General features: G+C 38.3%; 2 protein-coding genes across 2 annotated transcripts in view; both read left to right on the top strand.

Annotated features, from left to right (window-relative positions):
- The window catches only part of LOC118995162 (LIM zinc-binding domain-containing Nebulette-like), a 187026-nt gene extending 171975 nt beyond the window's left edge, over positions 1–15051 (top strand). Inside the window, exon 4 of the mRNA XM_037058094.1 lies at positions 13591–15051. Within this exon, the coding sequence (XP_036913989.1) occupies positions 13591–13752 (162 nt within the window). The 3' untranslated portion in view covers positions 13753–15051. The remainder of the gene's footprint in view (positions 1–13590) is intronic.
- NEBL (nebulette) overlaps positions 13617–15098 on the top strand; it is a 161552-nt gene continuing 160070 nt past the window's right edge. Inside the window, exon 1 of the mRNA XM_037058095.1 lies at positions 13617–13698. The gene's annotated coding sequence lies outside the window, so the exon portion shown is untranslated. The remainder of the gene's footprint in view (positions 13699–15098) is intronic.

The following is a 15098-nucleotide window of genomic DNA, read 5'->3' as shown; positions in this document are numbered from 1 at the left end:
TCAGTAAATGAATGGATCAAAAAACTATGGTACATATACACAATGGAATTTTATGCTGCAGAAAGAAAGAAGGAGCTCCTACCTTTTGCAACAACATGGATGGAACTGGAAAGCATTATGCTGAGTGAAATAAGCCAGGTGTTGAAGGACAAATACCATATGATCTCACCTCTAACAGGAAGCTAAACAACAAAGCAAACAAGCAAGCAAAATATAACCAAAGACACTGAAATAGAGAACAGGCTGACAGTGACCGGAGGGGAGAGGGGAGGGAATTTCAGGGGAAATAAGGGAGGGATTTAGAGGAACCTATATAAAGGATACATGGACAACAACTGAGAAGGGTGGAAATGGGAGGGAGGGGGGAGCACGGGGGTGGGATGGTATGGGAGTAATAGACAGAAAACTGTACTTGAAAAATAATTAAATAAAAAAATTGGAAAAAAAAATAATAAATGTTGAAAAAAAAAATCTAGAATCCAGGGTGGTGTGGTTATGCTGTCCCAGTGGCCTTGAGGCATGAGAGGCTTTCTGCATTTTAGTGGCCCCTGATGACAGTTTGCAGGGTTTTGGGGAGCATGAGTACAGGATGGAGACAGGGAGGGATGTGACCAGGGAGACATGCCGGGGTTCAATCACAAAGCTTTGGTGTCTAGACGTTACCCAGGAAGAATGCAGAGACACTGATGAATGTGAAACTGAGGAACAAAGTCCCCAGGTTTGCAGTTTGAAAGCTCATTTTGGAGGCAGATTGCTGAGTCAAGAGGGCAGAAGGAGGGATTCATAGGAAGGTACTGTGGTCCTCTGAGTGAGTGAGGTGGTGGCTGGAATGTGTTCTTGAAGGGAATGGAGACAAGTGGTTTGGATTTGAGATAAGGAAAGAAAATCATTAGCATTTGCAGCCGGGGTTTGAATGGGAGTAGATAGAAGAAAAGAAATGAGAAGAAATTGGAAACCTGAAATTAACTTGTTAATTTTACATAGCAATGTCATGAATAGGGTAATGCATGGATCAAGTCATCTTATACTAATAACCTATATATTCTTCACTTAGAAAAGTAAAAGGATTCTGCGCTGTGATTAGAGAATTTAATCCTAGCTGAGCCTTTTCTGGGACTGGGATTAAAAGGTCTCAAACCAGGGGAATGTTTAGGAAGCTGGGAAATTGATGATTCGGCAAATTTGAACTTAAATCTTAATTTGGGCCTGTCCTGTAACTGGGGGATTGCCTAGGTGATTACATATGGTTTTCATATTTTATTTCTTAATTTCTTCTGCAGTGTTTCAAGAAATGTTGGGAGCTACATCACATAAACAAACAAAAAACTAAACAAACAAAAGACCCAGGGTGGGAAACCTCATAAAACATTTTTGAAAGGATATCTGTTTCATATAGTGATTTAAGACTAAATTTATGAGATATATATTATTTGATTCTTTTTGGGCTAATACTATTTTCCCTATTCTTGAGCAAAGAGCAGGGCAATTTGGCTTGAGTTCCAGATAAATCAGGGGTGTAATTGTTATTTCCTGCATGGCACTGAATTAAGGATTTGTGCTTCCTAACCTGACTTAATGTATTAGGGCAAACAGTGGTTGACGGGGATCTTGCAAAGATACCATTCTGGTGCTTTTGTTCCATTTGCCTTTCAAGTTTAAATGATAGTGGGAACAGACAAACAGCACTGACTTCATAGTGTTGTTCACCCCCAGGGAGGAGCCTCCTGGTTGCTGCAGCCTCCGGCTGCAGAATTGGAGCAGTGATTGGATTTGGTGGGATTAGTCTTTATCTGGTTGAGGCTCCTCCCTGCCTCCTCCCATTCCGGGCTTCCAGGCCAGGATACCTGCCCGCAGTGCTTCTCTCCTCTTCTGGAATCACAGCCATGCAAACTGTTACCAGTTTCAGTGGCTGTGGTTGGTTACTTCTGTTTGTATTATAACTGGAAATTTGATAAGGTTAGGTGCCTGCCACAGGATTTCGATGTCAGGTGTGGATCCGGCAAAGCACTTTTGACAGGTCAACATCAGTGCAAGGCAGGGAGTGCCGGGGCCAAGATGACCTGTCGATAGAAGAAAGTAAAATCTGTCCCCCCAACTTTCCTACTTTTTTAACTTTAGCCCAGAAGGGCTAGAAGGACTAACCTCCTTCATTAGTCCCTTGTTAAGTGAATGTGACATAGTGACTTCCAGCTTCCATCTACAGGGCACTGACATGGTCACCTGCCCCTAAGGGGGACATGCTGGCGTTCACAGAAATTTGACTCTGAGTGTTCTGATTCTGAAGGGGAGATTGCCTTAGAAAACAAGGTTTGTTCATGCCGGTGTCAGTTTAAATACATGGGTTACTGAGAGCCCAGTATGTTTAGTGAGCGCTGTCCCTTTCTGTTGATGGAGATAGGGGCTCGTGCTTTGCACACATTTGTCTCCCTGTGTCCTGCAACCCAGCAGTGAAGTGACAAGTGTCTCTCAGTGGTTCGTCATATTGTCCTAGGATTAACAGGTTTAAATTTCTTCGACATCTTCCGTTTCTTTCTCGATCGGTCAGTTAACAGTACCTCTGACCTTTCTCATTATCTAAATCTCCTTACAGCCCACACTGAACATACAGCTTTGCTTTGGCATCTAGCTCATCAGAGAATTTCTCATTTGCCAGTGGTGAGTTGGACAGTAGTTGCCCCAGTGACAGTCAGCGTGATCAGGAGATGCTACAGGAGCTGTCGACACACTGCTGGTATTTTCCCACTTGGTTTTGTGAAACTATGGAATGAATGTAGCTATTCAAGTATAACTCATCTTGACAGGAGTTTCATTATACGCTGTAAGCACAGTTCAAAGAAATAATGAATTTACATCCAGGGTAGTTTTGTTTGAGTTTATTTAAAGCAACGAAACGCACACAGTCTCTATAATAGCTCTTGCTACTGAAGTATTGATGGTGCTGACAAAGAGAAAACTCAGACCAGATGGTTTCCAAACAGTGGAACCACCTGGCTCTTTGGCAATGCCAATTTATTTCTGTTTCTCAAATGGCTATATTTTCACAGGCCGTGATATATATAAGGGAGACGTTCACAGGCTCAGGCAGAACAACATTCCAAAATTGGGATTATTAAGAGACATTAAAACACTTATCCATGTCAACTCAAACTGAACCTTCTCTTCCACTTCCATTACTTTCAGAGTCTCATTTTTTTCTTCCTTCTCTTTTTAACTGTGAAACCAAGTTCTTTATTTTCATACTGCAGGGAAAAAATGCTATTGCTTTTTTGCTGTGTTTATTCTGGAGGGAGAAGAAAGACCATTTGTTCTTTTGGGAAATGGACTTACCCAGAGCCTGTTAGTGTCTTTAAGCCAAAGGGGAGACTTTTAGGTCAGTAAAGGAAAAATGTAGTAATCGTATGTGTAACACCGTGGAATTATACCAAACCGTGGAACTTGAAACTTCATAGAAATACAGCCAAGATAATATAGTAATTGATGTGCAGACTTATGCAGTAGTTTTTGTAATTATAATGTTGTTAAACTTTGGGGTTTTCTTAGATTATTTAGTATCTAATTTTTCATGTTGGAAATCAGAGTTAATTTATAAGTGAAGATATTGAATAATCCATGGACTTTTCTAAGTTGGTACTTGAGGATGGAGATCATTTTAAAGTTTCATTTTGAATTACTCACCCTAGATTTTTCCTCATTCGATGGATACCCACGGAGCATCTTATTGGTAGTGTGTGGAACCTTAAAGATCTAGTATTTGCTAATGCATATAACATGTAAGGCAATTTAAACATGAGTGATTTCACACCTTCTTTACACTGTTGTTTAAAATCTAGGCTTTAAAAAGACACAATTGTATATTTTTGTTAAAATTGCATTCTGTTCTAAGTGAAAGTCTTTGATGAAGTTTACAAAATGTTTAAATCACCATCTTATAACGTGACAGGGCAGAAGGGAACAAAAGCTTTCAGGACAGATCTGGGTTTGAACCCTGACTCTGCTACTCACCAGAAAGTGATGCTAGGCTTGTGTCTTAACCAAGAAGCCACAATTTACTGTATTAAGTAGGACTTTTGGCTGCAAGGGATAGAGAACCCAACCCTCATTTTCAAACAAGGCAATAGTTTTATGCGAGTATTAGGGTACACAAATCTGAGGGTGGGAATGTGCTTGTTTTGGGAACTGTGGGAATCAGGACTCAAAGGCCCTCCCCCGCCCCCTCTGCCGCCAGGATTCTCTCTGCCTGTCAGTATCTGGTAGTGGTCCACCTGGCCGTCCACAGTTCCCAAGTTGTAAATCATAGAGTTTCAGTTACCAGAGGGAGAGACTCACTCTACACATTGGGCCCCCATTCCCAAATCCCCTAAATGTCTTGACTTGGACTAGCTAAGGCCAGATGACTGTCTACCTTTGGGGCCAATCAGTGGTGGTTAAGGAAGTGGGTTATGTAGGAAAATGATGACTCTTGGGTAAACGTAAGTGGAGGGAGTGAGGCATGGGCTATGACTAGGAAGAGGGATGTTTTGGGTGGGCCAAACAATATGATTACTATTGAGAAACTACATTTCTCGTATGTAAAAAAATGGTAACATCAATACCTCTTTTACAGAGTGGTTTTGAAGATTAAGCAAGTTAGCCTGTCAAATGCCTCATGTAACATTGTGCACTTTGTAGCTCTTTAATAAATCATAGCTGCTATTACATAGCAGGCAGGCAGCAAGCCTAAGTTTCTGAACACTCACACCTGTAATCATGTGAAGTTCTTGCTGTTAACTAAGAAGCCTGAGAGTCCATAATTCTCCACTTCATTCTTCAGCACTTCCAATATGTTTATTGCTAATAGTTTCTTTCCTGCCTAAGACCTGAATTAGTACTAAGTTTCTAGTTGTAACAACAGTATGCTAATAACCTGTTGAAATATTTGGGAGATTAAATAAAATTTTGTATTAAGGATTTGATCTTAAACATTTTTTTAAAGATTTTATTTATTTATCTTAGAGGGGAAGGGAAGGAGAGAGAGAGAGAGAAATATCAATGTATGGTTGCCTCTCATGTGCCCCCTGCCAGGAACCGGGCACTGGCCTGCAACCCAGGCATGTGCCCTGACTGGGAATCGAACCGCGATCCTGTGGTTTGCAGGCCCGCGCTCAATCCACTGAGCTACACCAGCCAGGTGATCTTAAAATTTTTTGAATTAAATGCCTTGCTGAGATCCCTGGGTTTTCCTGTGTGGTGGGAGCTGCCTGCCATGGAAGCTGATCCGGTGTCAGTGTGTGTACATGGAGGATGGTGTGTTTAGATTGACTCTTTGTTTGCATTTTTTGTCTGTAACAGTTTTTCTTTTTCTTTTTTCAGTTGTGTAGGAGTGGAAGCACTGTTTTCTTATAGAAAAACAGTTGGCGTTGCCTGATGGATAACGTCATTGAGGTGTAGGAGGGTTATTAGGACCAATTTTAATGACATGATCAATCTGTTAGGGAGCAGGCATATGTAAGAACAGGGAGGAATCATCTGTCACCTTCTTCAGCTGTGACTCTGAAATGAAGGACAGGTTATTTTCACTCTCATGACTGTTTTGTGTTAGTTCAGCTCCGTTTACATTTGCTGAATTCTTGGTTTTATCCGTATTTCTTTTCTTTGCTGAAGTTTGGATGTAGCTTTCTTTTTTAATGAATTACCAATTCCCTAATTTTTTCTTTCCTAACTGGAAACTACCCATTTCTTAATACTTCATAATTCAGGCTAGGCACACAGGAATGTTCCCAGTTGTAATTTATTACCTTCTCCTTCATTTAACTTGGCATGATATCTTGTGGTTCAAAATAACTCAACATATTCCATTCTGTGTGTGAACTAGATATTTATATTTTAAAATTATAATCATGTAATGGGATGAGGTTGACTTTCTCTAAAGGCTTAATAGCTGAGGAACACGTGTCTAGAAATCAAAATTCATAAATTGTCTGAATTATTAAATGTTATTTAAAAAGTAATGTGGCAATATCAAGTAGCAACAGACAGGTTGCGTCCACGTGTCCATCACTCTTCAGAACTGCGTCAGGCATTGGAATATTAATTTTTGCCTCTGCAGTCCCTGAATAGTTCATTGGATGATACTTTACTTTCCTGAACAAGTTAATTATCATCACCAAATACTTAATTTACTCTGCAGAGTAATTTATAACTTACTGGAAGAATTTGGTGGGTTAGTTACATTTATTTCTATTATGAAATTCTTAGTGAAAATATGCAACATGTCTATATATTTTCAGCTCCAATATTTTTATGCAAGATGTTTGCTTTGAATCAATTTTTCCACCAATATTACATTTCTAGCAATGGTATTCTGCCTTCTGGCCTGATCCTTAGTAAATGAAAATTTAAACAATAGTTTTGTTCCAAAGAAATACCTGGGAACACATTTTGAGTGAAAAGTGTGGGCTGCTTTTCTTTGGGTGATAATTTTTATACCTTCTATGACATCACAGTATCCATTATAGAAAATAAACTAGTTACCAATTTAAGTTATGTAGATCTTCTGGAATCCATCATTTAGAAATATGCAGTGATTTCAGTTTTTCCTTTTTTGCTTATAGGACATTATGTATATCTTGTTTGTGTTCAGTTGAATCTTTTTCATTTTGGCAATGTTTTTCATTGTCAGATGAATTGAAAGATGATATCTGGGGAGAGGCCAGAGAGAGGCCTTTGTCCCCTGTTAGCTCTGTAACCTCCTCAAAATCTTTTCCTTCATCAATGCAATGACCATTAAAATGTACACCTGCTAGGATTTATCTGAAGATAATGTAGGTAAAACACATTTTAATTTTTATTTAATTTTTAAATTTATATTCTATTTCAGTCCCCCAACAACTGAAGGAGGCCCCAAATGCAGGAGGCGTAGTGCGGGCTCACGCAGTCAGGTGTGTTCTCTAGGTCCTCTCAGTGCAGTGTCTGGAACGTACTTGACTGTCAATAGATATCGGGCATTGTTGTTATCCTCTCACTTAACTCTCACAAAAGCACCATCAGTATGGCACTACAATTATGTGCATTTTGTACATGAGTAAACTGAGGCTCAGAGAGGTTAAGTAACTTGCCTGAGGTCACACAGCTAATAAGAGATGGAGCCAGAGCTCAAGACACTGCTTGTCAAATTCTGAGCCGGAGCTGTTAACCCCTAAGCTATGTGTCATTGTCTTAGGGGTCATTTTTAATTATCTTAGCAGCTTATTGAGAAATTAATTAAGATATGCCTTATTATGCATTCAGAATATTTGTTTTAAATACAACTGAGACTTTACAGTTTTTGAATTGAAAACAGTTCTGTTAAAAGTAAAGGGATTCCAAATCTGATAAAGTTGGATTGTGAATCTAACATAGAAAACTGAAAAATCTGTACATATCAGTAAGTACCTCTGCAAATGCAGTGAAAGGCTAATTTAAGGCTTAGAAAGCTATGAAAATTACTTTTAATGCTTTTTAATTATGTTTAAAAGGTAATTAAAATTTTAATTTCATTTAATTAACCATAAATTTACAAATTATGACATTAATTAATAAAAAAAGCAAATTTGCTTTTTGAGCTTATTTGACTTAACATTTGTTAAAATTAACTTCACCTTACAAAAGAGCCCTTAATAAGACTTTCCTTTGTAGTTGTTTAATTCCCGTTTAGCATTGCAAGATTAGCCAATTTTCTGCATTTTAGATATTAAAAATACAAAACTAGATGGTAATCAATCATGAAATAGTTATGAAGCTTTTAATACATGCTAAGCACCGAGCAAAATGCAGTGAGATAGAAAGAAGCATATGGCCCAGCACTTCAAAATCTACTGAACTATGTAATTGCGCGCTAGGTTCTGCAGATCAAACTAAGGATTTTTCATGTAGCTTAAAAATGATACGACCCTCATAATCTTTCCTTGAAGAAATGTAAAGTATCCATCAAGATAATAAAATTGGTCGTTGATTTCATGGTATCAGGTGGAGACTGTGTGAAATAAAGGGGAGAATGACATGAATCAGTAGCAAACATGTATGTCGAGTTTAGGTTTCCATTAGCCATAGCCTGGCAAGGTCAGCTGCTTTACAGCTAAAGGATATTCTTCTTTAGTTGACCCTGTGGTCCGGGATTCTTCTTGGCCATCTGATGTATGGTGGTTGACCAAGTTAAACCACACTGCTGCTGTGGTCCGCTGTTCCGTCTATGGAATCTCTTTTGCAACACCCTTTCTACCCTCTCTCGATTCCTATTTATTCTGCCTTTTTGCTGCAGTTCAGTGTTTGCCAATATAGTCAAACAGCTTCGCTAACATGAAGAAACTTAGAGCGGCTGATTTAACTTGCTGCATAGGGATGCCACTGGCTCACTCGCTTGCCATTTATGGAAAACCCAAGTCTTGTTTTTACCTGACTGAAAATATGACCTGAATTCTGGTTCTCATCTTTTTCCATGCTCATGATTTTGGTTTAACCTCTGGGTGCTTTAGCTTCCTCATCTGGGGTTTTAAAACTCTGCCCATACTTTCTTTGAAAATGATTGTAAAATATTTGGTCAGTACAAAAGATTGTATGGAGTGTACATGAAGGGTTTTCAGCATGATATTAAAAGGATCATATGTGTACCTACTTTCCAACTTAAGAACTTGAACGTCACCTGGAACAGTGAAGCCTCTACTCATGAGCAGATACCCTTCAATCAGCAAATCTTACCACTTCTCTAAATGTCGTGCTCATCAAGTCCCTTTCCCTATTTATCTACCACGTATGTGTGTATTAGTTGCTTTTTCCCTTCAACAAAATGTATCTGAGATTTATTCAAATGGACCCATGCATCTGTAGTTCATTTATTTTTATTCCTGGATAATATTCCATTGTATGAAGAGACAATAATTTGTTCATTCTCTGATGGTGGTAATGTCTAAATTGCTTCCATTTTTTTGGATACTACAAAAGTGTTATCATGAACATATTGGTCTATGTCTCCACATGCTCATGATCAAGAATTTCATGGTCAGGAGGAGCATAGTTGGGGCTGGTGCTGCTGATCCACCTTTGCCCTCATTGTCGAATTTTATGTATTCTTCTTTCAGTCTGTTGTTCAACAGTTTACTAGTCTTGGGTTCCATTGGCTTTTTTGTGATTGCAAAGGGGAAAAGGGTATAAGAGGGGCAAATGGTAATGGGAAAAATACAATAAAAATAAATTAAAAAATAATAAAAATGGCTTCCTGCTTAAGAATGAACTTTTTCTGTAGTGGTTTTCATTTTCTACATTTGTTTATATTGTTATAATAGTGATAACTATGGTACTTGCAGCATTTGGGGGAGAGAACTTATATCTCAGAATTAGCAAAGAATTCAGTGCGCAGCTCCGCTCACCATTTTGTGTTTTAAAAGTCTTTCCGTCAGTGTGAGCCTTTTTTTACCGCTGGGCTAGAACCACCCTGGTTTCTAGCTTCCCCTGCAGTGTGAATTTCTGAGTGTTACCTTGCTGATGACTCCAAACACAACATATCCCCGAGCAAGCACACATGGGCAAAGATGATCATATTTAAGCAACAAAGGCCACTTTTGAAATTTGTCAGGGAAGAGGAAACCAATATTTGCTAATGGCCTACTAAGGGCATGTCCTTGCTTGATGTTTTCACACATCCTTGATGTTAGCCCTCCAAACATTTGGTAGTATATTCCTTTCCTTTGCCTTTCCTGTTGTAGTGCTGGCGATCAGGAGTGTTAGTGAAATTGAACAAACCAAGATCACATAACAGAATTAGGGTTTAAATTCAGGTCTTTTGACTCATTATTTGGGGTTCTAATCTGTAGTATAGGAAGATAAATATTTATATATGTGTGTGTTCATATATAGATACACCCATATGGAACATGTCAGTATTCGGTAGCATTCCGCATTTGAAATACATTTTTATGTTACTTCTGAAGAAAAGTATGGCAAATCCTAGAGCCCATTGTGTAGGTTTTTTACATTTACATTAACAATGCATTTTCAGTGTGCCTTTCTTCATTTTTGAAGTGATAAGCCCATAAGTGACAACGATGGCATTACTTCCCAGGTGGACCACATTCTCTTTCTGAGCTCACAGCAGCATGTTGCTTCTGTACTCCCTTCTGTGTTCTTCTTGACCTGTTCTGACAAGATTGTGCAGCTCACCTGGCTGGGGAGCTGAGGCTGAAGCTGGGCCCAAGGACTCAGTCTGTCTTCTTTGGCCCTTGATGACTCTATAATAGTGAACCACTGGGGAAGGCTCCTGGCTGGTCTCCTTCCTCTACCCTGCTCACCCTAGTTGATTACTACAGTGGCCCGAAAGAGCCTGGTAAACCAGAAGTCCGCCACGTTGCTGTTCTGCATACAGCCCTCACCTCCTTCAGGTCTTCCTGAAATGTCACCTTTCCACTGGGGCCTTCCCTGACCACTGTATCTAAAAGGTCAGTCTTCTTGACCCTTCTCACTTCCTTTCTAGCCTTATTTTTCTCTTAGACTTACCACTAACATACCACTTCTTCATCTTGTATAGCTTTTGTGTCTTTTCTACTTTTTCTTACTGTAATGCAGGCTCCATGAGGGGTCAGATTATTGACTCTTCTTTGCGGCATTGTTCACACACGTGGAATAGTACTTGGCACATAGTAGGTGCTCAATTAATATTTTTTATAAACAAAGGATTGAATAGATGAACATTGGAGGAGGAGATTCCAGAAAATGCAGTTCTGGGAATATCACCATTATTATTCGTGGGACCATCATGAAGTACTTTTTAATGGTAGAGCAGACAAGAGACCAGGGATGATCATTTTGTGTCCAATCCTAAAGCCTAAGGGAAGAAAAGGCATTGTTGCTGAGGAAAGAGGAGTTTTATACGAGGCTTAATGAATACTTGTTGAGTTAATGTTGAATGCTTGTATGTAAAAGCACCTGTTACAGGCTGAATGTTTGTGTCCCCCCAGATTTTTATGAGACCTATTCCTCAATGTGATGGTATTAGGAGGGGGTGCTTTTGGCAGGTAATTACATCATGAGGGTAGATACCTCAGAAATAGGATTAGTGCCCTTTTAAATAGGAGACCACACAGAGCTCCCTTACCCCTTCCCCTATTTGAGGTTACAGCGGTCTGTTTATCAGGAAGTGGGCTTTCCTCAGACATCAAATCTGTCAGTGCCCTGGTCTTGAACTTCCCAGCCTCCCGAGCTTTGAGAGAAATTTCTGTTCTGTGCAAGCCATTTAGTCTGTGGCATTTTTTACTATAGCAACCTGAATGGACTAAGGTGGGAACTATGGCCAGCAATTTCTTGTCCAATCTGGTCTAAATCTCTGTTTCTTAGCCTGATTTCCTGGGTCTTTTCCTTTCACCAGGTGCTGCAGCCAATGGCTCCATTTTCCGTCCCCCGATATGAGATTCCTCCCTTACATCTGAACTGGGCCAGATTCACTCTCTGCTTCCACCCCTCTTCTCTCTTCCTCCTTCGTCCCTTTCTAATCATTTATTAACCAACTCCCATGGGCCAGGTGCTATGCTAGGTTCTGGGATTACACAGATGAATACGATTTGACTTTGTCACCAAGTTCCATGTGTTCTAGACCCAGTAGAGAGCTCGGATGTAAGCGGGTGGGAGTGTGGAAAAGAGAGCCACTGACTTATGTCTACAAGGCCCCCTCCCTGTGTGCAGTAAAGATTGGGCGGGTTAGTGCTTGAGCTGGTGCCGAGACTACATGGAGCTTGGTTGTGGATCACACCATTAAACATGATTACGCATCTTCTAAAAGTCTGCAAACTATTTATGATTTTGATTGTATCCTCTTCAGTATATATGAAGCAAGCCGAAATCGTGATTCTTATGTCTTGTGAATGTAAAAAGGGCTGTTAAATGGTTATCAACTTAAAACCTCTGATTCTGCGATTTAATAGCATTTCTTTTCAGTTCTTTCTTTGGAAATTACCATTAAAAAACCCAAACTAATCACAGAAAGAATACGTGATTGTGCTTTCTCTGAAACTGGCATTAGTGATGTTAAAACTTGGATTATAGATTTTTCTTCTTATTTCTTCATGCCTGTTGCTATTATAACCTTGTCATCTTTCTTGCTTTTATTATTTTACTGTTCTGCACCCTAGTGCTATCTTCAGGCTAAGCTGAACGGCTTCCTTGCTTAGTTAGGCATAAAACGCTAAGAATACACTGGTGTGTGTATATGTTTCTCACACATGCTGGGAGATTGAGGGTTAATTTCATTCAGCATTTTCTGTGGAAGAAAAATAATGTGGTAAAGGCCTTCTATTTAGGAAAATAAAGTAAGGGTTTCAGTACTTGTATACCTTAAATAAAAATGTAGAGAAAAAATTATAAATTTTAAAGCTTAAAGCAATGAGAGTATCCACATCTTTCTATTTGTTGTCATCTGGGGTTTTTTTTCTACCAAGTTTTTCTGGCAAAGGGAAATTTTTTAGTAGTCTCAAGGACAGTAATGCTTGAGAGAACTGAATATTTAAATACGGATCCAAAAACAGTCATTCTGTGCTCAACTAAGATTTAAAATTGACACTGAAAGTTATACTTATGGAATCATATTTTTACTAACTACCCTAAATGTTAATTATTAATATAAATTTTAATTTGAAAATGATGATTATGAATGTAAAATGGGTTATAAAAATGCATTTTCATATTTCTTAGTATTTAGGCTCTTAAAGAAATAAGAATAGTCAGAGTGATATAAGCATCTCAGTCATTAACAAGCAGAATATTTAACTGATGTGACAGTTATTATCATTATGCTAATAATAGGAGATGGGGCTCTAGTAAGATTAAGCATTAGCTATTCTGGTCCCCGGAGAAAACTGTAAAAGTCAGCTTCACTGGGTTGTAATTAGAAAAGAAGTATATTTAAACACTGGGAAAAAAATCTTAGGTGCCTCAGCACACAGTGCGCTAAGGGCATGTGCTTGAAGCCTTTCAATCTCTAAATGTGGTCTGTGTTATGAATACTTTCATAAGCATTTACATACTTGACATTTAGCAATATAGCAGTGTATAATCACATCCACATGCTTTGCTTTATGAAGTAGAATGAAAACTTTGTAAGGACAGGGGTAGCTGTTGATGACTTTGTGTGTGTTTTCCCCTGTTAGTGCAGTCAGGGGGCAAATGATGCTTTTCATTGACAAGGCAGGCACAGGAGCAGTAGTGTAACTATTGAGGATGATAATAATAACAACGATTATGGTGCACTTGCTTGCTTGCTATTGGCTAGGTATGAGTATGAGTAGATTCGATCCTACCCTTGGGATGTATTAAACAGCATTATTTAAATATTGTTGTTGCTGCCATTTTATGGATGAGACCCTTGAGGCACAGAGTGGTTAGGTAACTTGCCTAAGATCACACAGTCAGAGGAGTTGCTGGGGTATAAACCAGGCCGTCTCTCCATGCCCCTGCCTCTCACTTTGCTGCTTGCTGATAGAGCTGTGTCTGGAGGCATTGCTTCCAATTTTAGCAGCTTTTTAGGGATTTGTGATTCCTCTGTTTAACTTCTCTTTTTTTTTCTTTTATCCCCTCCCCCACCCCTACTATTAGGTCAAGTACAAAAGAGATTTTGAAGAAAGCAAAGGGAGGGGCTTCAGCATCGTTACGGATACCCCCGAACTACAGAGGCTGAAGAGGACTCAGGAACAAATCAGTAATGTAGGTGACTGTTTGTTCAGTGATGTGATGGCCCTAATTTGTGTTTCTGGATGAGAAAGTGAGATTGGGTGACTTGCAAGTGTTCTTGTTGCCTTGGTATGTAAGCATTACTAAGTGTACTCATAAAATATGCCAAGTTCATCTGTGAAATTCCTTCTCTTTGATTTCAACAGTTATCTAGAGCCTAACACTTCAATAGCAGTGGCTATATTTCTGTAACATAAAAGAAGCTATTGTAATTTAACATCGTACTCCATTTTGAGTGGTTCTAGCTTTGAATTCTTCCAAAAGAGGACTTTTGTAGTTAAGTTTAAAAAACCTGACAGGTTTTTCCCCCCCTGTGGGTAAACATGCAACACATACACATATAAAGTCAAGTATCTTGAGAAATTTTGTATTGGCTAATTTTGTGTATATAAGATTTTGTACTTCAGATATTTGTAGAAATGAAGAATTAAATTAAATTTTTAAAACATTTACATATTAAGTTGTTTTGAATTTGAAAGCAGCATCTTATTCAGTAACATATTTTTTTTGAAAAAGAAATTTGAGACTAACAAATGTCAAAGCATATTAGATACTGAAAAGTGTTAATTTAATACTAAAGGCGGATAAACAGCAGTTCTTACCTTTTGTAATCTATGTCTATGGTAAAATTTCTTCTGAAGTATTATATAAAGTTTGTTAAAATGTATTTTATTCAGAAAAAAAGTTAGTTAAATGTTAGGTATTCAAGAGGAAATATGAATGAAAATCAACCACTCTGTACATGATACAAAAGTGTGTGCAAATATGCATTTTTCATGAGAAATTTACTTTGTGTGTCATTGTACAATCATGAAACTCTGTATATCTAAATGTTATAAGTGATGTAGCCTTAATTTCTGGGAAATGTTTAATTAGCCAATGGTTTTAAACTCATTGATATTTGGCCATCATCATATTTAGAATCACAGTTGGCCGATAGAGTGATAGTATATAATTTGAGAAAGAATTTTATTTGTCAAAAGTTCAGAAACAGAATGATGTTTTAAAAACATTTAGGGAGTGAGAGAAGGCAGAATAAATACCATTTTTTCATATTCTGTAATGTTCAGCCATTGTTTGCTCTTTAAATTAATATTTTATCTTAGTAAGGACTTTTTTCCTTTGAAATGAAATGGTTGAATTTTAAGGGTTCATGCCGTTTGTCCCTTAGTTTTTCTACCTTGTCTCAACAATGCTCCAGGTATGAATACTGAAGGTTACTTCCCTCATCTCTTCTCTTCATTCTTTCCTTAAATCAGAAACCTATTTTTGCTTTTAAAAATGTGAATAAAGGATACTTGTGTATTCCACTGGCAGTTACATTCAGTAGTGTTTCTTTTCTTTGCATTATTGTTGGGGAAGTTTAAAAAAAA

The sequence above is a fragment of the Sturnira hondurensis genome, unplaced genomic scaffold (assembly GCF_014824575.4).
Source record: "Sturnira hondurensis isolate 20B ecotype Veracruz unplaced genomic scaffold, ASM1482457v3 Scaffold0009906, whole genome shotgun sequence".
In the NCBI taxonomy this organism is placed as follows: domain Eukaryota; kingdom Metazoa; phylum Chordata; class Mammalia; order Chiroptera; family Phyllostomidae; genus Sturnira; species Sturnira hondurensis.
The sequence above is the reverse complement of the archived record's forward strand: the minus strand, read 5'-3'. Positions and strand labels throughout refer to the sequence as shown.